The following is a 26,426-nucleotide window of genomic DNA, read 5'->3' as shown; positions in this document are numbered from 1 at the left end:
CTGTTTTTTATTGACTCTAAAATTTTGGGAACAAGTTTTTGTTACAAAATATTGTCAGTCTTAATATTTATCTAATTATTTTCTGTTTACCATTAAATGTGCCAACTTAGAATGGGGATTAAACTTGGAGCAGTTTAATATCTATTATCAGTTTATTTGTATCAATCTACAGCATTAGTAAAAGATTTCTTAAAAAACCCACAATATTTATTCATAAAAATTAAGTTACGAAATCTGTTAAATATGTAACTGCTCCAAATTAGCCCAATTGACGGTAATTAATTTTTGTGTGTTTTCAAAACTTACCAAGTACATTTAAAAAAATTATATTTCATCGAAAATAACAATAATTAGATGATGAAAATTACTTCAACAGTTAAAATTGAACAAACTGTTCGAATATTCAGAATTATTCATTATTATATTTATTGTGAATTATTTTTTTTTAGAATATTCATGATAACTTCTTAATTCTAAATTATAATGTCAAGCTTAAGTAATAGTTTTTATAAATCTTTAAATTCATTTATTTTTCTAAATACTTTTTAAAATTATTACAACAGAAAAATGTTTTACTTACAAATTCCTAATATAAATATGTCTATATTTGACATTGAAGATGCTTCATTAGCACGTTTGCAACATTTTGTCACCTATAGTAAGTTATCTGACAAACCTAAATATGGTGAATATTTAAGGATCTCATCATTATTAGATTATTCTGGATTCTTGTCCTTAAGGTAAGTTTAAAAATAAATAGTTTATTTAGGACTTTAACTATTTTTAATTTTAGAACTCATGCAAGTTTAACAGGTGATTCAGATTTAAAAGAAGTAATTATTGAAGGAGAGTGTAATTTAATTACTGAGCGTTTGAATTTATTAAAACCTCAGTATATGATTAAATATTTAATTCATACTATAAAAGAAATAGAATGTTTGAATACTGTAGATGAAAATACTAAATTGTTATTAAAAGTATGCAAGGTGTATAAAGAAAAGCAGCATGAACCCTGTGATGAAAATTGTGATTTAGAAAGTTTGAAAGGTATAATATTTAAGATATTTAAATCTAAATCAACTAGCTATATATATATGTCTTAAGTTAAATCATATTTTTTATTTTTTATTAAATTAACTTTAATCTTTCCATTTATAATCTTTTAGTAATTTCTTTGTGAAATTCATATTATTACTTGCAAATTTTAATCTAATTCGCAGTTTTTAGGTGATAATTTAAATGGCTTATATAAATGTTTTACAGTTATGTTAATATGTATAATTTACCTAGATGGTTATTTTTACCTAAATATATGATAACAAAGTATAATTTTTAAGTTTTTTCATGTCTAATCTTTACATTTTTAATTTTTAGTTCCTTGGCAAAAATGCTTAACATTAATGATAGAATATAAAGTTTTTATTAACAATGGCATAGCAACTGTTCCTTGTAAATTCTGGAATAAATTACTAGTTGATTTATTTCGATTTATTTATACTAAATCACTTTACCAAATATCCCGAAATAATTCTTCACTTTATGAAAGAGATCTACGACTCGAATACATAACATATAGAATCAATACTTATTACAATTCTAAAGTGAAGTATTGGAAGAACAAAGTTTGTGATGTAGCTATTTCAGAAATATGTAAAAATAACCATTTGTTACCTCCATGTATGTTACTATCATTGGACTCATTGTTTTCTAACCATCGTCTTGCACATGATCCTAGATATCGGCTTACTTTGTTTTTAAAAGAAATTGGTGTTCCAATAGAACAAACATTAGAACTTTTTAAGCAGCACTATTCTATGTCTCACAATCAAGGAAGTGTTTGTACACATTCATGGGATGAACATCATAAAAAAATAATATATAATATAAAATATACGTATGGCCAATTAGGAACAAAAAAAAATTACAGAATGCAGTCTTGTATATTTATACAGGTAATTTTTCAGTAGATAATTTAGCTTTTTAGATTTTAGATAAATTATTAAATAGTTGTTTTTGATACTAAAGAAGCAAAATTCTGTCAAAATGTCAGATGAAGGTTGTTGTCCTTTTGTCAACTGCAGTAACGATAAACTCAAATATTTATTAGAAAAAAATATTAAGTTGGATTCTTCAGACCTGGATACAATTAATGAACTCAAAAATAGTGATCAACCCATTCGAGCTTGTCACTGGTATGCTCAAAAACTTAAAAATAAATCAGATACTTTATGTCACAATACTCCTGTGGAATACTATTTCAATTTAAAATCCAGTACAAAGTGTCACATATCTTTATGATCATTAAAAATGTTAATAATTATTTAATTTCATTCATCTATATTCATAATATTAAGTTATGTTTTGAAATAATAAAAATTAAAATCTAATTTTTAAAATTATTGTAAATACACATAATTTACATATTTAAATATCTAGCATATACAATATCATACAATTATATACATTTATGAAGCAAAAAAAAAGTTATGAATATTCATGCATAACAGAATTTGGAGGTGTCCAACGATAAACATATTCACTCCGTGAATGATTGCCATGATGGTTTTGTGTTTTATTTTGAGTGTTGCCATACATGCCATACAAATCGTCAGCTGAATCTTTAGGAGGTTGACGATATGAATCAGATCTGTTACTTTTTGGATATACTCCACCTGTAATAAAAATTAATGTGAGTAAGGTGAAACTTAATTATTTAATTACAGCTACGCACCATTATGATTACCACTTGCAATGTTAGTTGTCGTTGTAGTTGAACTTCTTGTACCATAAGTGGGCTCGTATTGTCTCTGTTGATTTTGTTGATTTTGGCGGTCTGATCTATCATTGCAAGCTGTTGTAGCTGAGGCAGTTGTGAGCGGATATAGTGATTGAGCTGGTAACAAGGGACCTGGACGTGGTAAGTAGTCCCGTGGAGGTAAATTGTGTGTGGATTTAGAATAGTACAATGATTGTGATCTGCTTAAGTTAGCCCTAGTTAAAACGGGTGAACGAGTGTACAGTGATTTACTTCCTTCATACAAAGGTTCAGGTATGTCAATTTCTGGCGATAGTGTTGGGGGAGAAAGAGGAGGTCTGATTACTTTGTGGGGTACTTGTATCTGACACATGTTTTCATCATCTGTTACCAATGAAAATTTAAATTATAATTCAAGATAATTAGTAAAAATACAGTTATTCTTACCGCGTAGATCATCTAGTGTGGCTTTTCTTTTTTGAGGATTGAATATCAAATCGTATACTATTCCCGCAATGATTCCTCCAGCACCTGGTCCGAACCAATACACCTAAAACAAGGCAAAACGTATACACTTAAACATAAAAATAAAAAAATAGAACTAATCAAAACTTACCCAATGGTTATCCCAGTGGTTCATGACTAACGCTGGTCCAAATGCACAAGCTGGATTAATGAACGGCATCTGTAAAAAGTTACTCATAGGAAATTTAAACGGGACCTGCAATGGATTGTTATGTCTTACCGCCACGAGACCACAAGCAAAGTAAACTGCTCCTATGGCTGTTGCCGACGTTCCTGTCCATTTGTGAAATGTATTGTTGGTCACGTAGTACGTGAACACTATGAAAAACATCAATACAAGGCCCAGACTGAACCTTTGCCATGGTGTTGTGCTGCTATTAGGAAGATCGTATAAGCTGGTGAAATAATTGCGGGCGGAAACGCTGTAGAATAAATAAAATCATTAAACTTATGGAATTATTTTAAAAGGACAAGACCAAGTTTGATGAACAATAGAACACGCAAAAATTTGACAAAAGATAGTTGATTATACTTAATATGTACCTGTATATAATGGCAGCACCTCCCACTGCGCCACCGCATTGCGCTGCTATGAACATAACTGTTCTGATAGGACTTATCCTTCTCGTAATCAGCATGGCAGTCGTCAAAGCAGGATTTATGTGTCCCCCTGAAATAACAAAAAAATCCTTTAGTTCGTTAACGTCACTAGGTGTATAATGTGTGGTCGAACATGAGGGAAAAAATCTTGTATCCCTAACCTCCCTCTGTGATATATTTTACTAAAATAATATCATATTTAGTCGTCTTGGTCAGAATGTTAGTTAATTTTTCTAAATCTGTTCATTGCATTCAAAAGGAACATAAAATAATTGTACTATACATATTAAATCAGAATTAAAGTAATATCAAAATTACGCTTTGCTATAAGTGAACTAAGAAAAAAATTTTTTCTTTTAATGGCAAAAGTGGTACAATTAAGGTTTCACCTCGGTTGGGTTTAATTTTCTTAAACAATAAGAAAATGTTTCACTTTTCCTTCCAAATAAAAAAGAAATTGTATTTTCAACATATTATTATTTTTTTACATGGAGGATATAGATTTCATATCCCCCCTTGATTATGTCAGTGAATTGTAAATGTAATATAAAAATAATTTACACATTCAAAAAATACAATCCCAACTTGATTTTATATAGGTCTTATAGTTTTGATTTTATTCGTTTATAATACATAAGCAGTCGATGTTCTGACTTTTATGATTAAGTTATAGCAACTATTTTCATACTTTGTACAGTTGTCACAACTCTTAAAAGAATAAGATGTCTATTGTGTCAACATCGAAAACAAATGGTAAACATGTGTAAGCCAAATTCAATGGCGTTGTTTCCGTTATATGTTATGATGATGATGATATATATAGTAGAGGTGTTTTTTCTTTTTGACGTAGTTATTATTAACAATGAAAATAAAAAATTATAAAGTCATTTGGTGTGTTGAGAAAGTTGTGTAAAGGGCGTCCACTCTAAATTTAATAAGCAACAGTTGATGCGATTCGCAACAAAGTCATTTGCCAATAACAAATAAAAAAATATCAAGTACCTAATCGTTCTATTCAAATAAAATAATAAATAGACTCAGAGTCTGTATTTTTATGAGAAAAGAATCTCCGAAAAATAGTCTACTAAATTTGACATGCGCATTTTTATTTCATTGATTACTAGATCCCTCGAAACTTCGTAATCTAGTATTTATAATAGTTAATTTGGCGCGAACACGAGTAGGGGTCAAATGGTTGAATAAAAAATCACAACAGATGCTTACTATGTACTGATACATATATTATAATATACCATCGCAAAACCACCACCACGGTCGACTTAATCATTATCTCATTGTCGCCAGAACAATATGCACTTGCGGCCCTTTTGATTTTTATTATCGCTTGCACTCAAGTGCCAATTGTCAACCGATACAATTTTTTTTTTTATTTATTGGTTCGGATATAGGGATCATTTTTTAAACGTTTCTTTGGAGAGCAGTGGACCAGGTCGCCAGTGAACATGTGCGCCCGTGTACAATAATAATAACGGCTTATTGTTCACCTCCTCCCCCCGGCGGTCAATTAAACGCAGAAGGGATATAAACCCTTATATTCTTTTTATTTGAAATAAACGCACTGACACCGCAGTTCGTACCGTGACTCGTCTATTGATGTAATATATGAAAAACAATACAAAAAATATTAATAAAATATATTTAAAAATGTTAGCGACGAGTTTTGCGGTTTACAATAAAAATGTTACTGGCACACGACATTTGTGAAGAATTGCGCTTTTACAGGTGGAACTTGATTTGGAGGTAGCACGACGGCGTTATTAGGTATAGAGTAATTTCCTCAGTGGTCATAATATGGCGAGCATCCAGGTGTTTTGATGGTTGGGGATGTAATAAACATAAACAAACGTTTTACTTCGTTTTCGAAGAACGACTGGATCTGTGAAATAACTTGAAGCAGTGAAAAGGGAACAAAATGAGTATAGAATTGAAAGACGGCACAATAAGTCTGAATTCAAATGATTTCAACTCCTATGTTATCTTGACATATTCATTCATATTGAAAAAACTCCTTGGTAAAATCAACAATTTTTTTTGCAATATACGTCTAATAATATTTTTGTTATATAAATAGTATTTTTTTATTTGTTGAACTATGTTTTTCTCTATTAACAAAATATTTGTTAATTTAATCAATTGTTTACTTGTCTAACAAAAATAATGGTTAAATTAACCAATAAAATTGATTTATTTAACAAGTTGGAAGTATAGTTCCGCCCTTTTTTTCAACAAAATAAATAAAATAATAAATTTTGATAATGTATTTGTTGATTTTACGGGAGGATTTTTTTCATTGTAAGCATATGGCGAACACATGTATGTTTATTTTATTAAAAAACGTATATATTTTCAGTGCTTGTCTTTCGCCGCCTTTTTTAAACAAACAAAAAATTCTAATTATAAGAATAAGTAGTATATTTCGTCAGTAGAGGATATCATTTTAAAAATGATTCATTGCAAAGGACGACAATATTAAGTACTTAAGCTATCTCAATGACACACGTAAGATAAGCTTTAGCAAAACTTATTCATGAGAATTAGATATAAATATGATGACCTTAAGATAAACGCATTGTAAATGCCGTGCATGCCCTTAACCTTTACTTATTAGAAAAATGCCAATAAAAATCACTTGAATACTTCATTTCATCCCTTACCTTTTATACTATTTTATTATAATGAAAATTTACCAGAAACGTTTTGGAGACACACGGTGAGTGCGAGCATAGTAAACCCGGAAGCGGCAGCCGCGCCAAGAACAGGCGATGCGTCTGAGGTTGCCGCTCCACAGACAACGGCTACATAAAGGAAAGTGGCCAGACATTCAGCCATCACAGATCGCCAAAGTTCTAATGTCCGAAGTTCGGCTTGCATTGGTAGAAGTCGAATAGGTTTTCGCCGCCATCCACCTGGACACCTGTTTCGCTCTATTCGTTCGATGGCGTCCAACATCAAGTTGAGATGATGGTCTAATTGATTCATGTCGTCGTCCAAGCGGCCCATATTAGATATGAGCCGTGGGTGAAAAAAGAAACAAAACGAGCCCGACGACAACCGATCAACACCGGTGCAGTACGCGAACGACACAGTAAACGATTGAGCAGTAAACCCGCAGAATGGGCCTGCGGCCTTCGTCGGTGGCAGGTGGTCGAATGTGCCCAATAAGAGAGGGAGTGATGTGGCTGTACATAATGGCGAGTAGCGTTCACCCTGCATTATATCTACGTTGACGGGGCCGATGTAGGAGGTACGTCGATGGTCGTACTTCGTGTGCATCAAAAAGACACCTTGCGATATTCAACAGATGATGAGCCATTTTTTTTTACGAAAACTAGCTATTAAATTTAAATCGATTTAAATCTGAGGGGATACGACCATGTGGAATAATCAATGGCCGATTTAAACTCGGGAGGTTCAGGAGAAGTATCAGAAATTTAGCAAAAAGCTGACCGGTTGCATAGCATTAGCGTTTGGCAATGGTCGATGGTGTTGCGTGGTTTCCAGTTTTGCCACCGGCTGACAACGGCCACGCCGCACTAGGGACAGCAGCTGAAACGGCGAGTGTAGTTATTTTTCGTGGCAAATCCAGTTGTTCGTGTTTACTGTGAGGTAGAAAAGGCGGTGGAGCGGTAGAGGAGGCGGGACAGCAGCAGTTCAAAAGGAACGCGTTTCGAGACACACGCGCTCGAGCGAACACATGTTGCGTGCCTAAAAGATTCCTTTTACCCTTCGGATAACAATCACATTACATTGTATGGGCACAAGATAATATTATATTATTGTACTGTCGTTTTTGTGTGCTCGCGACGCGATATTTGGGCACAAGGAAACGGAGGTATTTGCCGTACGAATCCCGTGCTTGTCGAATGAACACAGTGAAGAAAAATACGTACAGCTGACGAGTAGGACCGATATCTTTGAGCCTACTACCCCTCGTGTATTGTGTTCAGGACGCACGTCTGAGTAACTTGTAGAAAACACAAAGTCCTTTGCCAGTTAGTAAACGTGAGTTTTACACTTTGTATAAAATCAGCTGACCTATTAATGACACGTCTGTAGTTATCAGAACGTTTTATTTTGAAGTGTTCTTGTTCTTGATCTCTCTATGTGTAGCGGACTGGTCTAGAATTCTAACACGCGATTGCAATTTGGAACACGGCTAAAAAAATAAAAAAAAATATATATATATATATATAAAACTTATTGTTTTTGCATTCCCGATACTAATCATCAGGACTGTTTCGAATCTAAAAATATTAAGGTGTAAAATATAATATATATAATAAAAAAAAAAAAATGCTTAAAAGTTTTTTTTTTAAATGTTTTTAATTAATTGTGTTTTATATTTGTATATTAAATTTGAATAACCCTTTTGTACATATTTGCCTATTATATGCAAAAATCAATGTATTTACGTTCTGATGTATTTTTGGAATGAGTGATAAAAAAGGAAGACGTACTTTCGGCTTGTGTCGTACGTCACTGCACGAAGTATAATTCAATTTTTATTTGGCGATAGCTATGAAACGAAGAAAAACATCGAATTCAATTTTTATAGATTTTATATTCTTATGAACTGAAAATGTAGAGTTCGGATGGTGGGGTTAAAGTGGAAATAGCATAATAGTGTAAGTGGTAAATTTTACTCGTGCACTGCTATTATACCACATATTTTTTTATTATTCTAAATAGAAATTTATCTTCAACGCGTAATTATTTTGGTCGTGGAGGGAATGTATCTACTAGAACACGTTCTACATAATAGAAAAATCAAAGTATTTATGATAAAAACTGAAATATATAAATATTCATATTCATATTATATAGCTGAATAAAATCGAATTTATAGAATCTGGTTTTAATAAGATTGTGTTGCTAGGTAACAATGTTTTTTTTCCTATATAAGAAACGCTCAACAAATATTTTTAGTCTGTTGACATAACTCATTAATCGTTCGTGTTTACAATTTAAATTATGTCAGAAATATCCGGTCAGATTTCCCTAGTTCAGGACAAGTACGAACTATGTTGAATAAGTTTACCATTGTTTTCATTCGGAGATGAGTACAGATCGTTTGATTTGTAAAGTGAAGAACGCCGTACTTCAGTTCTGTTTTTTTTAAATATTGATAGATATTTTATTATTTTTAATAAAAAAACAGATAATATCCAACCGGTCTTCATTAAATACAGGGTGGCCCACCACTCACTGACAACTTAAATAACTTTTGATCCAATTAATATTTTTAGTTGATTTTTTTTTTAAATAATAGTTATACGTTAGGTTTGGTTTATTATATTTTTTTAAAACATAGGTGTTTTGTATTTTATACCCAACCCATCAGTGCCGACGCTAGGCTTTGCGATGCCCTGGAAAACCTATTAACTGCAAGATGGAATAGAAACTCTCCTCTTCCGTATTTTACGGGGGAATTAATTAATCAAATTAAAATTTGAGGATAAATATGGAGAGTAGGGTGGATAAAAAAAAATCGATCATCGAAATGAGAATCATTTTAAATTTATTATATACATTAAAATAGGCATTTTGTAAAATTTTTATATTCAATATTTTGAATATTTTTTTATATATTTTATTTTTAAAAAAATTTTACTGGTCACTCAGTGTTTTGACCAAAAAACCCAAAACGGACTCTGTTATTCAATTATTGGTTAAATATTATGATTAGTATATCAAAATAGTTTAATTTTCTGTGGGATACAAATTTACTAGTTTCAAAATTTTTAGTCGAAAATTGATAGCATGGATATTATAATTAGCGCCATTATACAGTATATTTCTAGTAAGTCTCAAGTAAACTTAAAATTAAAAAAAAAAATAATTTTTTATGCAGTTTAGCTGATATTTATGTACATTATTATACAATCATTATTAAGCAGAAGAAAAATTATTTACTTATCTTAAAAACTTATACTTTTATTTAAAAATTTAAATGCCTATTTCAATGAACCGTTTTCTTTCAATGATACGTCAAAAGATCACAAATCATATTTATGATAAGTATGGCTCAACTTACGAATTTACTAGTTCTACTGATTCCAATTTTCACGAAAATTAGGCTGGGAATAACGTAAATGTTTCAGTGCTTCTACAGTTAATTTAGATAAATTTTATCTTATAATTAAATTAAAAATATCCAACTGTTAACATACAGCCTGGAGCTACAAATAACGTATAGATTTTTAATTGGCCAATATTTGAGAGGTATTGTTACTCGTTCTATTTACGACAAAAAAAATATTTACCATAGGATATGTTGGATAATATTAAAATACAGCAAATAAATAAGTCTTTGTTTGGTAAATAAAAGTTGTGTAATTTTGATTTAAACAATAAACATTAATAAGCAGTACAATAGAAAATATTCTACTTAATTGTCTTTAATAGCTATACTAGTTAAAAATTAACTATACTCTACTAGCAATTTGTATTTTATTAACATATTAGGCATGTGTTACAAATACATGACACCCAATTGTGCTTAAGAACGTCCAGTTTTATAAATATAAATAAATGCTTTGTATAGACCTAAAATTATTACTTTAGAAATGTTTACTAAAATATTAAGTTCCAAATGAACTAATTTTTTTTGGTGATGTCACCTAGATTCGCAGTTAAATACTATTTTTACACATTAATCGTCATTTTGGCAAATATACAAATTTACTTTCAGTTTATATATTATTTCACTCACGAAACATGGCCAATTAGTCAATATGTGAATAAAATTTAGCGAAATTTACAACACAATATGTTCTTATAAGTTCAAGTTCATGAAATCATAATAAATAAAAATGCAATCTTTTGAACCAATTGATCTTATATATTACATTAATAATATAATTATTTAAATTAAACTTTTGTGAATTTTTACTACCCAATGTTGATTTAAATTTTATTCATATAATTTATTTAATTGAATTACTAAGACAAACAAAGATAAAATTGAAAATGTTTAATTAAAAAAAAAAAAAAACCTACATCCAATTGATACACACAATTAAAGAATCTATTATATTTTTTTCTTAAACAACTACAGTCGCAAATTTACCTAAACATGAAAACAAAAATTATTGCACAGTTAGTATTAGACAGGAAAAATAATACTATAACCATAACAATAATTGTTACAAATTTTGCATTGTACAATCAGAACACAATGATGAAATTAACTAAAATGTTAATTAATTGTAGACCATTTTGTTAAAAAATTATTTCATCAGTATCAACTAATAATTAAGATCAATTTTTTTAAAATTTTTTAGATTTTCATAAGTTTACAATTTATAATATTTTTTGTACCAAGTGAATTAAAATAAAAATTATAACAAAGTATAAAATTAGCTCACAAGTCTATTGATTTGACAAAATTTTGCTTAGATAACTTTTGGATTATAAGAAAAATGCATTGCTGTGGTTAACAGTATTTTTCAGTTTATCACAAATTAACAGGATATTATTTTTTATTGGTGTATTACTATAATTTTAAAATACACTTAAAGCAGACTATTCATCAAATGAAAGTAAATATAAATGATAATCATTATACATACTTGTTTTGCTTATATTGATTAATTTAATTTTTTTAACACACTAATTATAATTCTACACTAAGAAAAAGTTATCAGATTTTATATTCCAAAACAGCATATATTATTGATCGTTAATATTTTAAACGAATGTTACAATATGTGTAAATTTTGGTTTAGTGATTATGTTGGTGCTATGCTTAAAATGGTTATTAACTTATGTAGGTAGAACACTATACAATGAGTGTTCATTGGACACAGCAGTTTGTCTTATGTCCATTTTTCATCTTCAGTCTAGATTTTGGACGATATTTTTCTAAAAAGGCCAATTGTTTAGCATTGATTGCTCCTCTTCTTTTCCTAGAAAATATTTATATTTTGCAATTTTGTAATTAATAATTTGTTAAGAATTAATTGATTTACTCTCTAATCAATTGAACTGCATCTTCATATTTTAATCCCAGTTCAATAAGTGCTAATGCTACTAGTACTGGTGCACGACCTAGTCCAGCTACACAATGTACTGCAACACATGAATGTTCATCTGCACGAAACTGGTTACGTAATAGTTCAAACCATTCATCAATCAGCTAAAATTTTAACTATTTTCATACATTTTTCTTAATATTATATTTTATGTATAAAATATTAATTACTTCATTAGCTGGGGATGTCCCATCATCATATGCTAAGTCAGAAACCATAATACCTTCAGCTTTTAATTCATCAATTTTATATGTTGGCTCACAAACACGTACGACATGTTTGACATTATGTCTCTTTAATTCCTAAATTTTTTTTAAAAATCAATTAATAAATAGGGTGATCTAAATAGTTTAGTTAGAATCATGTACCACAGTGCTTAGGAACCAGAGTTTAATTCCAATACGCAGTGTAAAAATGTAGGGTAGTTTTCTAACCTCTCTAGCATAACCAATAGCTTTTGAGAGAAGATGTTAAATTCTTATATTTTTTTTATTTGTAATTAATTATTTAAATAATTAGTACTCACAGCTAAATAATTATGGATGATCTGATCATTAGGCCTGTCTGTGATTAAAAATCTCATGCCTTTATACTCAATCTCACATGGAGGAGGTCTGATATCTTTTTGGCGCATGATAGCTTCGTTACTCATGTCAAGCTAACAAATTAGTTGCTACAGTTAAAATGTAGGTAATCTTATTTGGACTATTACTTGTATAGTTCAATTCAAAATTTGAGGCAAGGCACAAAAAGTCCGTTAATCCATTAAACAATAAAATGGAGTTTAGTTCTTTTAATCAACAAGTTATGCAAAACTAATGTATAAAATAAATATAATTTAACAACAAGGATGGAGTAGAATCAATATGTGCTCAATAAACAAGCTTAACATTCAAAAATGATTATTTAATATGAGGTCACATTCAATGTAGTGTGTTGTGCCTGGCAATATTCACTGCTATCCAACGACAAATCCATGAAATCAAAGGCTGCTACAGATTTAACAACCTGCAAACAAAAACATTTACCATATAATAATGATAAAAGAAAAAAACAGTTTAAAAAGACCAAAAAGTTTATTTTAGATTATAATATTTGTTTTATGACTCATTAGCCACTAATGATTTTGATAAACAGTTAAAATTGATTCAAATATATATTTAATCTAATTATTGATAATTTACCAACACTGTACATAATAATACTAGAATATTTTAAATTAGAATACGGCAATATTCAATTGAAGATTTTCAATATAATTGTGTATTAGTGTTAAAACAAATGTAGATAAAAAGACAATAAATTAACACTTAACCAATATATAAGTTCAAAAATTATTCTAACCCTATTGAAAACTAAAAACTTATTGAACTATTATTCAATTAACATAAAAATATTGAAATATAAACTCATAAAAAATTCCTTCCCAAAAAAATTGAGCTTATCTTGTCTTGATTAAAAAGTACATATTTTTAAGCCATATAACACATATAGTAATGAATAATAATGGTTACCTATATAATTTTACAAATAAATTTATGATCCCATATACTAATAAACCAATTATTTTTTATTATTCTACTAGTGAAAATTTTGACTGGAAGAAGATGAATTTATACTATAGATGTAGTTAAATAAAACATATATTAATATTATTGATTTATATATCAAAAAATCACTATGATAGAAATAGTAATTCTGAATAATATTGGTTCTTATGAGAAATTTAATTATTACTTAATAACTCTGTAAGTATTTTAATTAATTTGAATAAGATCAAAGCTGCATTCACTATTTTTTTTTTAAACAATTAAAAAAAAATCTATTTATATTAAGCTTTTATAAAAATTAAACACAATGCTTGTATAAATAATTGATGTAATATGCTTTGGCAGATGGCACAAAATAATCGAATGCCAACTTTTTAATTAATTACATTGTTAAGGTTAATATTGTACTGCACATATCAGACCGTAATTTTAATTCCTCGTAATTCTTGTGTTTATTAAACATTCAAAATTCATAAAAATTGGCATAAACTAATAAAAAATTAAGTTCAATATATGTGTAACCTGTAAAACAGTTGGTCTGACCTTGGATATACCTTTTTTTTTTTTTTTTACTTTAATCAAGTCTTATACATAAACAGATATTGAATTAGATTTTCTCAATAAATCATGGATATCAAGTTAGTCAATCAATAAGAAACAAGTTATTCATTAAATATTATTACAAAAGTACTATCACAATGATAAGGCATATTCAGACTCTAACAGCAACTGAATAAATAGTTATTTCATGATAGTTTACACAGTTTGATAGTAAATAATTTACTATTTAATATTGAGTTTTAGGTTTTTCATGCAAAATTGAATATCACAAAAAATTTGGGACCCAACATGTTAATTATTTTTTAATTTAGTTAAGAATAGTATGCATTTAGCACAATCTATTAATATAATCTTATAACATTTCAACTGAGACTGATAGGACATTTTTGTGTATTACACTGTTAATGATCATGACATTTTCATTTAAGAAAGTATTAACAATAATTTCCTTAATTATTTGTTATAAAAACACATTAATACAATTAAGTAAACTTTTTATTTTATTTTTGGGAGTTACTAAAGAAAATTAAAATGTATAATATATTAAAGAAACTTTATAATATATTTTTCGATTAAATTTCTTAGCGAAAATTATAAAGAGCAATTGAGGTGCAGAATATGATAGCAAACATTTAAAATGGGACGAGAAAGTTAATACAGGAATACTTGCCAGTGTAATCAGTGGTCATAGGCAACAATACATACAATTAACGAAAATCGAAAGCTTTTTCGGCTGACAACTCGAGTGAACTGAAGACGAAGTAAGGGAGCCACCTTCAGACTTTTCTCGAATCCGTTCCTATTTATGGTCTATCATGCACGAGCCACTCACTCAAGCTTAATATAACATACACACAGTGACATTTCAACATAATATTAACGAATTAAACGCAAATATTTTAATTGACCAACACGATCGTCCGTGACAAGCGTAAAAAACGAAAATTAAACACGAACTAGCATTGTAGCCGCAATCGTCGTTGGCCGACATATAAGGCCACCTTCCCTATAAATTGCCTTTTCACAGTACGCAATAATCTCGAGGCGATTTAATGCATCGCAATAAAATAAACAGTGTTCGGGTAAACCCGTGTGTGTTTACCTGCAGTGCTCGATGAATGACCATGGAAGTAGACGTTAAATCAACGAAAAAATTGCCAAAATCTTTACACATAACAGCACGGCTGAATTTCCCGTTACTACCAGCCCCGGGTTTCAAATAACATCACTGCCACCGGATCAGAAATGCGCGAGCGTCTGGCCTGTACTGACGGAGAAGACGGGAAGGGGTGATGGGGACGATTCCCCACCACTAACGATTTTACGGTCACCGTGGCTGCCGTCAAACCGCGCTCGGCGCTCTACTCCAATGACCGCTGACGTCACCCCTTTACTTACGCATCACCATCATCGTTTGTGCATAGCTTCGTATTGTATTTTTCTATTATTATATTATTTACGTAAACTATTTGATGGCGTGATTCACATAAATGAAGTCCAACAACATTAAGTCGGTCTGAATGTGTGTAGGTGGTTTTAGAATCAAGTTCATTCGGGTGAACTTTTGTTTTTAAACGTTCAGGAAGCAATAATTTTTATAAAATTGTGTAATTTTTCAAATTATCACAAATAACAGAATCCGTCAATTTGATGGCTACTTTCGCAAAATAGAATCGAGAATGAGGTGATTACTTAACGAATAAAAATTGAGCTTCCTAAGATAAGGCCTTTTTTAGAAGGCAAGTTTTGAATATTATGAACTAGACACGCGATATCTCTTTTCTATTTTAGTTTGACCTCTAAAATAGGTACTTTGCATTTTGTAGAGATATCTTTTCTATTATAATTACGATCAATCTGACAGAAAAAAAATTTATAACGAATAGACATTCAATATACAAGTATATAGGTCATGTGACCAAAATTTAATTGAAGCCAATTGTCCAAGAAGGGAGTGCTTCCTTCATTCTCTTTTTAACCTTCCCGTTATATTTGAGATTGTATAAAATGAAATATATCAACATTTAATGTTAAGTTTATTTCTGAAGAATTTTATAATAAGTTACATAAATTTTAATGTTAATGAATTTTCATTGTCTTTATCGAACCTAATTGACAGACACTGATGAATTTTTGTTACATAAACGGAGTGAATAAAAATTGTACAACAGGAGTGTTGGCAAAAAGTGACCAGCAAATAAGAATTAGATAGTTTTCCAAAAATATTTTACTGATATGTTTATTTTTCCACCAAGTATATTTTTCGTTCTTGATTTTTATTAAGCCATTTAAATCTCTAGAAGCAAATAGCCGACTCCTGTTCTAAGATATTACGCCATTGATCTTTGCAATGTTCCCGTATAATAGAACATTTAAGTTTTCCGGCAGTCACAATTTTTATCAGATCCAGCACCTGACCAAAGGCCAATACGCTTTATTACAATTATCTTTATCATAACCAAAAATTCCGGTGGCAATTGACATAGTATAATTGTTATTGGGATTGTACAAATTAGCGTGTGGTTGGGTTTAAACAATATAGCGTCAAATCAATTACTAACTCTATCGGTTGTATCTTAATATGAATTACACTTTAATAATATTATAAATAAATAAACTCACACATATGCATTTATAACATTGTGTCTAATGTAAGTATAACATGATAAAAAGTAACCGTAAAATGGAAAAAATGGAAAATACATTTTAGTACACATATTAAATGTAATATATGAGTAAACTCGAAAAATATTTGTTTAAATAAAAAAATAGAAGATATTTTTTTTGTTTAAAATTGTCTTATTAAACAACTTTTGTACGAAACTTTTTTTTGTAAGTTAAATATTTTTTGAGAAAATTAAAAAAGCTCATATTTTTTAACTTTCGCAAGGCTTAAAAAAAGCTCAATTCCAATCGATGAGGACTTTTAGTATGTCATTATACAAATCTTAATTCAACTTTTTAAAAAAAAAAAAATTTGGTTGGGAATTTTTTCTGCCATTTTTCCTTTGTTGACTGGCCTATGCTACGTCTTTATTTTTATTTTTGAGATTTCAGTACGTGTATGTATAAATCGTAGTTATTATTATTATTTTTTTTTGTGAAGTATTTTTTACCATTCAAACATTAGTAAAGATTAGTCATAATTTAGAGTACATAAGATAATTAATAATGACGCAAAATAAAATTTTTTCTGACTTAATTGTCATATCACGTGCATACAGGGTTCAGTATGTAAGGAAACAGGTCAATTGTTATAAACAATGAGAACAATAGAAACCCGTTTCCTTACTTACTGAACATTCTACACCCAAAGAAAAACCTCAATCAATTTTGATAGAGAAATATTATCAAGGGTTTATGATAATGTTTTATTAATACGAACAAAATAATTATTCTTATAAATAATTATTGTTCAAGACAAGAAAAAAAATGATCATATTGATAAATATGTCATAGATTCAATAGTAATGATATATTTATCAAATTGAACAATGAATTTATTATATAGATCGAGGTTTTTCTCTGGGTGTATATACAGAGTGTTCAGTAAGTCAGGAAACGGGTTTCTATTGTTATCATTGTTACAAACAATGAGAACAATAGAAACCCGTTTCCTGACTTACTGAACACCCTGTATAACTTCATACAATGAAATGATTATTTCATTTTATTAATTTTTATAAACATTTCACTAATTCTCTTGGTATAATTTTTATTATAATGAAGAAAATCAGAAATAGTTTGATTATCTTTTAGGGGTATATAGAATTTCATTAAGTAAGGAAACAGGTTTCTATTGTTTTTGTTGTTTGTAACAGTTGACCTGTTTCCTTACTGAACACTCTGTACATTAAAAAGATACAACTGATATTTTAAAAATTTTAATTTAATGTGACACGTATTGTAAGTTATGTGATAAAAAAAATTATGGATAGTATTTTTTTTTTCTTCAAAATTTGGGTGTTAAGGACTTTTATTCTTTTGGAAATTGAACGAATAAATAATTTCACATAGTCTAACATTGTAAGTCACAACCATAGCTATGAAGTTAAACTTCGTTTGTAGTTTATTAACCGCATTTTCATGCATTAATTTTTTACTTTTATATATTAAAGTTATTTATAAAATTGTAATAATTTGCTAATCGTTTCAGTATTGTTAAAAATATAAAAAATGTGTATTAGAATATGGAGTTCTTATGTATCATAATTAACTCGTATTATATTTCAGCCATTTAAAGGGTAAAACGAACTATAACTATTATTCATATCAAGTTTTCTTTACTACTTATATAACTATGTCACTCAATACATAATGATTTATTTAACGTAAAACATTATGCGTTCGTCACGTTGTTAGATTTATCATTAATTAGAAAATAAACTTGAAGATAGCTGTTTTAATAACACTTAAAATTGTACACAAAATTATAGTTAAAATCGTGTATAATTTACAAATTTTTATTAAATTTTATGTTATGTTACACATACAATGTATATGAGTATTACTTATGTATATTATATAATAATGATTCGCATATTTAATGAATATATTTTCCATTCATGATCTGTTACTGATGTTACGTAGTATTAAATAAAATAGCATTCTTGAAGTCTTTGTTATTATTCTGTGTAAAGTTTGATTTTAAACGATCTTAATTAGTAGTACAAAAATGTTATTTATAATTGAGTATGTTCTAAATTCTATTTATATAGTGTATATTGTGTGTCAATACGATAATTTCGTATTGTCTTGACCTCATCATTATGTTCTGAATTTAGATATATTTTATTTAATACTCTTAGACAATATAAGTTTAAAAACTCAATATATCAAAAAAATGGTAGCACAGTGGGGTACACGGTTGAGCTAGGACAAGTATAGATGATATCTGACAGTGATTAGAATCACTATCATAAAAAACGCTTCGATGCAAATCTGTAGATAGTGTTTAATTTTAAGAAGAAATTGTAATTCAATAATTTAGTATTGTAATTTTTACGGAAAATTTAATAAGTAGTTTATATTTCGTTACCTCTATGACAAACATATTGAAATTTTATGATTTTTTCTAATTAGTTGTCATTAAGTTTGTTTTAATAAATTAGTAACTATCTCTTTGATATCCCATAAATGACTTGATGAATTAACTACACGTGCTTATCATCTTACTTTATCATAAGAATAAAATGTACAGTGTAGATGTAGTTAAAGACAATAACATTGTCTAACGTAGTCTAAATCAGACTTAAAATTATATTTATAAATAATAATGTAATTTTAAATCAAATATAAAAAACTTATAGTAAATAACATGAGCTTTAATTAAACATATATATAAAAGACTCCGTATTTCCGAAACATTTTTAAAAGTTTACTTTTTGTGCAAATGTTGCTATTTTAAATATATTTTAGATTTATAAAAAATAATATATACTTTATGAAATGGAGGTATTAATAAAAAAAATTTTTATGACAGTTTAAAAAAATAAGTTAAAAATCTCAAAATTTATCATTTAAAAAATGGTAATTTTTAGGGAATTTATTCCATTTTTGAAGAACAAGGAAATTTTTTTTGGAATTCAAGGGTTATGTCTTATATTTTTAGAAAATTTAGATATAGTTTGCAATCTTTTGACTTATTATTAATAAAAATCGGTCCAGTGAGAACTGAAAAACGTGGTGGAATTGACAAAAAAATAAATAAATACATAGTAAAATTAATTCCTTTTGGGCTTTGTATCAAAGCTAAAAATGGATTTATAAATCAATGAAAATGTTACATGTATTCTCCTCAATTTTTTTTTTTATTTATTATAAAAAAAATCTTGATTATGTTACAATAATTAGTTACATGATGTAAAATAAAATTTTTCTATTTGTTTCAGTCTAAGAACTTGTAGAACAGGAGTCGGCTATTTGCTTCTCGAGTTTTAAATGGCTTAATAAAAATCGAGAACGAAAAATATACTTGGTGGAAAAATAAACATATCAGTAAAATATTTTTGGAAAACTATTTAATTCTTATTTGCATGAAAAATAAATAGNAAATCGAGAACGAAAAATATACTTGGTGGAAAAATAAACATATCAGTAAAATATTTTTGGAAAACTATCTAATTCTTATTTGCATGAAAAATAAATAGTCTAATCAGTTGTTTAGTTATAAGGACCTAAACCCCCATTATATTTTTACAGTTTATTTTTTAAAAATGAGATCGTATTATTTCGTTAGAATCAATATATAAAAACCCAGCACAGGGGGGTCGCGGCACAGAGGTGACGTGGCATAGATGGATCAAGTATCATGATATCTGACAGTGATTAAAATCACTATAAAAAAAAACGCTTCGATGCAAATCTTTAGATAGTGTTTAATTTTAAAAAATTGGTGGATTATTCCAAAAGCTACATGATCTGCTAGTTCATTATTAATATCCTAATTAAGATAAAGTATGTCGAATGAAAAAGGGATTATTAAAAAATATTATTTCTCATAAAAAAATTATGTTGATCCATACACTTTTCAATAAGTTATAGCATTATAAAGTTAAAAATGTAAAAAATAAAATCGAGAATTTTCACACAAAAATAGCATTTGGTAGCCATTTTCACCGTGAAGACAAAATAAAGTCCGAAATTTTTTTTTTCCATAATAAAGTATATTACATTAGCTTTAATTTAAGATATATATAAAAGTGTCAGACTTTCCGGAACACTTTCAAAATTTAAGTTGAAAAAGTTCTACTTTCTACATGCATTTTTTAGATTTGAACCCCCCTCGTATATAGGGAAATGGTCGGATTTAAAAAAACAGTATGTCAAATGAAAGATGTATATAAATACTACTCCTCATGAAAAAATTGTACTGATCCATACATTTTTCAAAAAGTTATAGCATAATAAAGTTAAAAATGTAAAATACAAAATCGAAAATTTTCACACAAAAATAGCATTCGGTAGCCATTTTCACCGTAAAGATAAAATAAAGTCCGAAATTTTTTTTTTGCATAATAAAGAACATTACATTACCTTTAATTTAAGATATATATAAAAGTGTCAGACCTTCCGGAACATTTTCAAAAATGAAGTTGAAAAAGTTAATTTTTTGTAAAAAAGGTGTCATTTTATAAAAAGTGTATACCAAATGATAAATAAAGACATCATGCATCTATAAAAAATAATTATATTGATTTGGATATTTTTAAAAGAATTATGGCAGTTTTAAGTAAAAAAATTGAAAAAATTTCGAAAATTAGCGATTTTTAAATTTGTAATTTATTTGGAGGTTTCCCCCATTTACGGGGAACGAAGGAAATTTTTTCAATTTTTGAGGGTAATGTCTTTGGCTAGATACTATTTGTGATCTTTTGACATATTTTTCATCAAAATCGGTTCAGTGAGAGCTGAGATTGAGCGTATACAGACACAAAAAAAAAAAACATATCATAGTAAAATTAATACCTTTTCAGCTTCGCATCGAAGCTAAAACGGTAGCACAGTGGGGTCGAGGCACAGTGTAGATAAGGCATAGATGGGACAAGTATAGATGATATTTGACAGTGATTAAAATCACTATCATAAGAACGAGGGAAATTTTTTCAATTTTTGAGGGTAATGTCTTCGATTAGATACGTATTGTGATTTTTTGACGTATCGTTGAAAGAAATCGGTTCGGTGAGAGCTGAGAAAAAGTGGTAACAGACACACACACACAAAAAAAAAAAAACACATCTTAGTAAAACCAATACCTTCTGAGCTTCGCATCGAAGCTAATAAAATATTCAATTTCAATTTAGGCTAAGGAAATGTTAAAAGTTTAAAGGCTTTGTTTGAATAAAATCATTTAAATTAAAAATATTATATATATTTAATAAGGTATCATTTGAAATTTCTATACAAAATATGATTTTGAGAATATAAAATACAACATTTTTGTTTGAAACAATATTGATTTAAACAATTCGCATTACAAGTGCGAGAAGGATATATATCAAAATTTGTGATATTTGACAATTTGATATAATGAAGTTTATTACTTTCTATATGAATATGCAAAAGATTAGCATTGAGGTTGAACTTATTATAAATGCTAAAATCAAAATAACATAAAAAATAAATTATCGGCATCACATTATAAGTGAATAAAGGGTTTTAAAAAATGAAAAACTTTTAAATAATTTATCCACCAATGCTCTTACCAGGTGTGTCATTTGCGTGTCGCAGAATATACGGGTGTTTCANTTGAAACCTCCAAATAAATTACAAATTTAAAAATCGCTAATTTTCGAAATTTTTTCAATTTTTTTACTTAAAACTGCCATAATTCTTTATGTTTCTGAATGTTTTTTTAAACAATTATTGCCTCTTAAGATAATTTTTGAAGCATATTTTTTGTTTATTTAACACTAATACAAAATCAATAAATTCTGTTTAAAAATTTCAAAATAGCCATTTTTTAGCCTTTTTCTTACAAAGTGTTGATGAGTCGATAATAATCTTAGGATAAGTACTCATTGAATTAAAGTTACTTTAATACATATAGTGGTACAATGTGTATTTAAAATTTTTATAAATCGATCAACATTTTATGTAAGAAAAGAGCTAAAAAATATGTTTTAAATTTAGTCTAAAAAGGCAATGTATATGTTTACGTACCTAAAATTCTATGTTATTACTTTGAATCATGAGGTACAACCCACCTGATCTCAGCTTCTTATAATTAAATTAAGAGTTAAGAACCTCCACTACGAGTCACCTTATATATCTCTGAGCTCTACGATTTCTGCATAAGTAAAAACATGTTTTTCAAAAAAGCCAAAATGAGATCATGATCTAATAATTTAATAATTTATTGATTTAATATTGGATGCACACCAGTGTCTAATTGAATAGAGGATTTTAGAGGCAATTGCATTGCAATTTTTTGAAGGGATCATACCAAAAAAGTTTAGTCACTTTTACCAGAGATAGAAAGTTTATACATAAAAAAAATTTGAATTTAATAAAATAATTATTATTTTTATCATAAGTAACCAAAAGTAATTACAATTTTACAATGAATTGTCATTAAGATATTTGAAGAATAATATGAAACTGTTACACACATTTTATTGAATTTAATAATATACTATGACATATGAACTCGTAGTCATTAGTGTTACTAGAATGAAATGAGCTTTCAAGTCAATATACACATTGAGGCACGTTAAAAAAAAATTATAATCATTTCGCTAGCAAATAATTAGTTTGATTAAAATTTTCTTTTTTTTTTAATTTTGATTTTATTTAAATAAATATCTTCTTCTTCTTTTTCCTTGCCGTAATCTCAACAACTTGGGGTCCTTATCTTAAACTTCCACTTATTTAATTAAATATTATTCAAAACATTTTAAACTCAATAGGTATAGATATTTGTCTAAAACTAATTGATACATGTGAAAAAAAATGCACTACAAAATAATACATTTAAACCCTCTTAGTATCTTAACAAAGCCAAAATGTGGCTAATTAAAAAAAAAAAAAATTAGCATGGCTCAAAATATTATTTAAACATGCTTTTTGTGTGAGGCATCAGTTAATCTAGTACACTGTGTACTAACAAATTTTTCTTAGATAAGAAAAATATTTTAGGGTGTTCATCGTTTGCGTCAAAATTGACCGAATCCTTTTAGTCAAATCTGATTATGGTCGGTTTTTCGTTTCAGCTTAATTTAAAGTTTATACCTGTCTATAAATAGAATATTGAGAACCACACGTTAAAATATTTGCCAAAATAACTCCATAATAAGTATCTACTTTTCATTTAATCGAACTTTTTACTATTCTTTTATTGTTATTATATAGCAGTGCATTCTACAAATAATTGTGAATCTTTTCATTCACATTTTAATGAACGTACTAGATATTTTTTTAAACTTATTATTAATATTTGAATTTTTTTCAATATTTTGATGACTTTTAGCTTCGATGCGAAGCTGAGAAGGGATTAATTTTACTATGATGTGTGTGTTTTTTTTTTTAATGTCTGTTGCCACTTTTTCTCAGCTCTCACTAGACCGATTTTTTTCAAAAATACGTCAAAAGATCACAAATCGTATCTAGTTGGAGACATTACCCTTAAAAATTGAAAAAAATTCCCTCTTTCTCCGAAAATGGGGGAAATATTCAAAAAAATTACAAATTTAAAAATCTATAAATTTTGTCATTTTTTTCACTTTTTTTTCTTAAAACTTCCATAACATTTTCAAAAATCAACAAATCAACATAATTTTTTTATATACTAAAACCTTAGATATTTAGCTTTTATTTGATATAATTTTTTTGAAAATCTATCACTTACCTGCTCATTGGGGGGGATTTAAAATATCAACTTTTTTAGAAAAACTAACTTTTTCAACTTAATTTTTGAAAATATTCCGGAAATACTGCGTCTTTTAAATATACATCAAATTGAAGCTTATTTTATGCACTACAAAATAAAAAAAAAAAATTTATCCCGACACTTTATCTTCAACATATAAACGGCTGCCGTAGTTAAAAAAACGCTATTTTTGTGTTAAAATTTTCGATTTTAAATTTTAAACTTAAAAGTGCTATAACTTTTGGAAAAATGTAATTATCAGCACAAATTTTTTTTTTTCTAAATACATTATAAGTACATCTTTCATTTGACATACTTTTTACATACTTTTATTAAAATTGGACAATTTCCCCTTATATAGGAGCGTTCAAAACTTGAAACATTGCATACAAAATAGAACTTTTTCAACTTAACTTTTAAAAGTGTTCCGAAAATACTGCGTCTTTTAAACATATGTCAAATTAAAGCTTATTTTATGTACTATAAAATGAAAAAAAAAATTTGTCCCGACATCTTATCTTCTATGTGCAAATGGCTGTCGAAAATTAAAAAAAAANTCAAATGAAAAAAAAAAATTTGTCCCCGACATCTTATCTTCTATGTGCAAATGGCTGTCGAAAATTAAAAAAAAATGTAATGTTTGCGATAAAAATCACCTTTTAATGGGATGTTTTTTGTACTTAAAACTGCCTTAACTTNTTTTATCGGGATGTTTTTTGTACTTAAAACTGCCATAACTTTTTCAAAAATGAACAAATAAAAATAATATTTTTTTGTATTGAAACCTTAGATATTTCCATTTCATTTGATATAATTTTTTTTGAAAATCTAACACTCTTTCTGCTCACTGGGGGGATTTAAAATAGTAACTTTTTTACAAAAAATAACTTTTTCAACTTAATTTTTGAAAATGTTCCGGAAATACTGCGTCCTTTAAACATATATCAAATTAAAGCTTATTTTATGTACTATAAAATGAAAAAAAAAAATTTGTCCCGACACTTTTTCTTCTACATTTAAACGGCTGCCGTAGTTAAAAAAACACTATTTTTGTGTTAAAATTTTCGATTTTCGATTTTAAATTTTCAACTTAAAAATGCTATAACTTTTTGAAAAATGTATATATCAGCACAAATTTTTTTTTTCTAAATACATTATAAGTACATCTTTCATTTGACATACTTTTTATTAAAATTGGACAATTTCCCCTTATATAGGGGGCGTTCAAAACTTAAAATATTGTAAAAAACATAGATCTTTTTCAACTGAACTTTTGAAAATGTTCCGGAAATACTGCGTCCTTTAAACATATATCAAATCAAAGGTTATGTTATATACTATCAAATGAAAAAAAAAAATTTGTCCCGACATCTTATCTTCTATGTGCAAATGGCTGTCGAAAATTTAAAAAAAAATGTAATGTTTGCGATAAAAATTACATTTTATCGGGATGTTTTTTGTACTTAAAACTGCCATAACTTTTTCAAAAATGAACAAATAAAAATAATATTTTTTTGTATTGAAACCTTAGATATTTCCCTTTCATTTGATATAATTTTTTTTGAAAATCTAACACTTATTCTGCTCACTGGGGGGATTTAAAATAGTAACTTTTTTACAAAAAATAACTTTTTCAACTTAATTTTTGAAAATGTTCCGGGAAAAATTGCGTCCTTTAAACATATATCAAATTAAAGCTTATTTTAGGTACTATAAAATAAAAAAAACGGTAGCACAGTGGGGTCGCGGCATAGTGGAGACATTGCATAGTAGGGTCCAGTATAGATTTAATCTGACAGTGATTAAAATCACTATCATAAGAAACGCTTCGATGCAAATCTGTAGATAGTGTTTAATTTTAAAAAATTGATGGATAATTGCAAAAGCAACATCAACTTCTATTAAAATAAAATACAAAACCCATAATTATCATACAAAAATAGTATATTTTTCAATATGGTAGCCATTTGCGTATAGAAGATAGATCGTCGGGACAAATTTTTTTTTTTCATTTT

The 26,426-nt window shown here is 28.0% G+C and overlaps 3 protein-coding genes across 7 annotated transcripts in view; 1 reads left to right on the top strand and 2 right to left on the bottom strand.

Annotated features, from left to right (window-relative positions):
* Positions 1 to 21: 21 nt before the first annotated feature.
* On the top strand, positions 22 to 2,325 carry LOC126902513 (DNA primase large subunit-like). Of its 3 annotated transcripts, none has more exons than XM_050679891.1 (5): positions 22 to 274; positions 564 to 740; positions 794 to 1,047; positions 1,375 to 1,952; positions 2,026 to 2,325. In XM_050679891.1, exons 2-5 carry the CDS (start codon positions 568 to 570, stop codon positions 2,296 to 2,298), a joined length of 1,278 nt encoding a protein of 425 aa, XP_050535848.1. In that variant the 5' UTR covers positions 22 to 274; positions 564 to 567; the 3' UTR covers positions 2,299 to 2,325. The 3 variants fall into 3 exon arrangements, with proteins under 3 accessions (XP_050535848.1, XP_050535839.1, XP_050535856.1); XM_050679882.1 differs by having other exon boundaries at positions 99 to 496; XM_050679899.1 differs by having other exon boundaries at positions 99 to 740; positions 806 to 1,047.
* On the bottom strand, positions 2,302 to 7,978 carry LOC126902232 (neurogenic protein big brain). 2 transcript variants are annotated; one of them, XM_050679290.1, is made up of 7 exons: positions 6,589 to 7,975; positions 3,824 to 3,950; positions 3,501 to 3,702; positions 3,372 to 3,440; positions 3,203 to 3,305; positions 2,732 to 3,139; positions 2,302 to 2,672 (listed from the first exon to the last, which is right to left on the bottom strand). In XM_050679290.1, exons 1-7 carry the CDS (start codon positions 7,172 to 7,174, stop codon positions 2,485 to 2,487), a joined length of 1,683 nt encoding a protein of 560 aa, XP_050535247.1. In that variant the 5' UTR covers positions 7,175 to 7,975; the 3' UTR covers positions 2,302 to 2,484. The 2 variants fall into 2 exon arrangements, with proteins under 2 accessions (XP_050535247.1, XP_050535237.1); XM_050679280.1 differs by having other exon boundaries at positions 3,372 to 3,702; positions 6,589 to 7,978.
* Positions 7,979 to 11,534: 3,556 nt separating this feature from the next.
* Positions 11,535 to 26,426, bottom strand: part of LOC126896970 (PRL-1 phosphatase) — a 24,133-nt gene continuing 9,241 nt past the window's right edge. Inside the window, exons 1-5 of one of the 2 annotated variants that reach the window (XM_050670240.1) lie at positions 15,148 to 15,314; positions 12,461 to 12,942; positions 12,105 to 12,236; positions 11,872 to 12,038; positions 11,535 to 11,808 (exon numbers count right to left, since the gene is read on the bottom strand). In XM_050670240.1, coding sequence (XP_050526197.1) covers positions 11,697 to 11,808; positions 11,872 to 12,038; positions 12,105 to 12,236; positions 12,461 to 12,586 — 537 coding nt within the window. In that variant the 5' untranslated portion in view covers positions 12,587 to 12,942; positions 15,148 to 15,314 and the 3' untranslated portion in view covers positions 11,535 to 11,696. Of the gene's footprint in view, positions 11,809 to 11,871; positions 12,039 to 12,104; positions 12,237 to 12,460; positions 12,943 to 15,147; positions 15,315 to 26,426 lie in introns of those variants that run through there. The other variant, XM_050670241.1, reaches the window with a different exon arrangement.

The sequence above is a fragment of the Daktulosphaira vitifoliae genome, unplaced genomic scaffold, assembly GCF_025091365.1.
Source record: "Daktulosphaira vitifoliae isolate Bord-2020 unplaced genomic scaffold, ASM2509136v1 Scaffold_1, whole genome shotgun sequence".
In the NCBI taxonomy this organism is placed as follows: Eukaryota; Metazoa; Arthropoda; class Insecta; order Hemiptera; family Phylloxeridae; genus Daktulosphaira; species Daktulosphaira vitifoliae.
The sequence above is the reverse complement of the archived record's forward strand: the minus strand, read 5'-3'. Positions and strand labels throughout refer to the sequence as shown.

What these genes read in the sequence shown, in the direction of transcription:
- LOC126902513 (XM_050679891.1), top strand. Translation starts at nt 568, where the DNA reads ATGTTTTACTTACAAATTCCTAATATAAATATGTCTATATTTGACATT. An exon ending in TGATTTAGAAAGTTTGAAAG is followed by an intron (nt 1,048 to 1,374) that starts GTATAATATTTA and finishes TTTAATTTTTAG; the next exon opens with TTCCTTGGCAAAAATGCTTA. An exon ending in AGTCTTGTATATTTATACAG is followed by an intron (nt 1,953 to 2,025) that starts GTAATTTTTCAG and finishes TTGATACTAAAG; the next exon opens with AAGCAAAATTCTGTCAAAAT.
- LOC126902232 (XM_050679280.1), bottom strand. Translation starts at nt 7,174, where the DNA reads ATGCACACGAAGTACGACCATCGACGTACCTCCTACATCGGCCCCGTC. An exon ending in GGTGCTGCCATTATATACAG is followed by an intron (nt 3,703 to 3,823) that starts GTACATATTAAG and finishes TTTATTCTACAG; the next exon opens with CGTTTCCGCCCGCAATTATT. An exon ending in CACACTAGATGATCTACGCG is followed by an intron (nt 3,140 to 3,202) that starts GTAAGAATAACT and finishes CATTGGTAACAG; the next exon opens with ATGATGAAAACATGTGTCAG.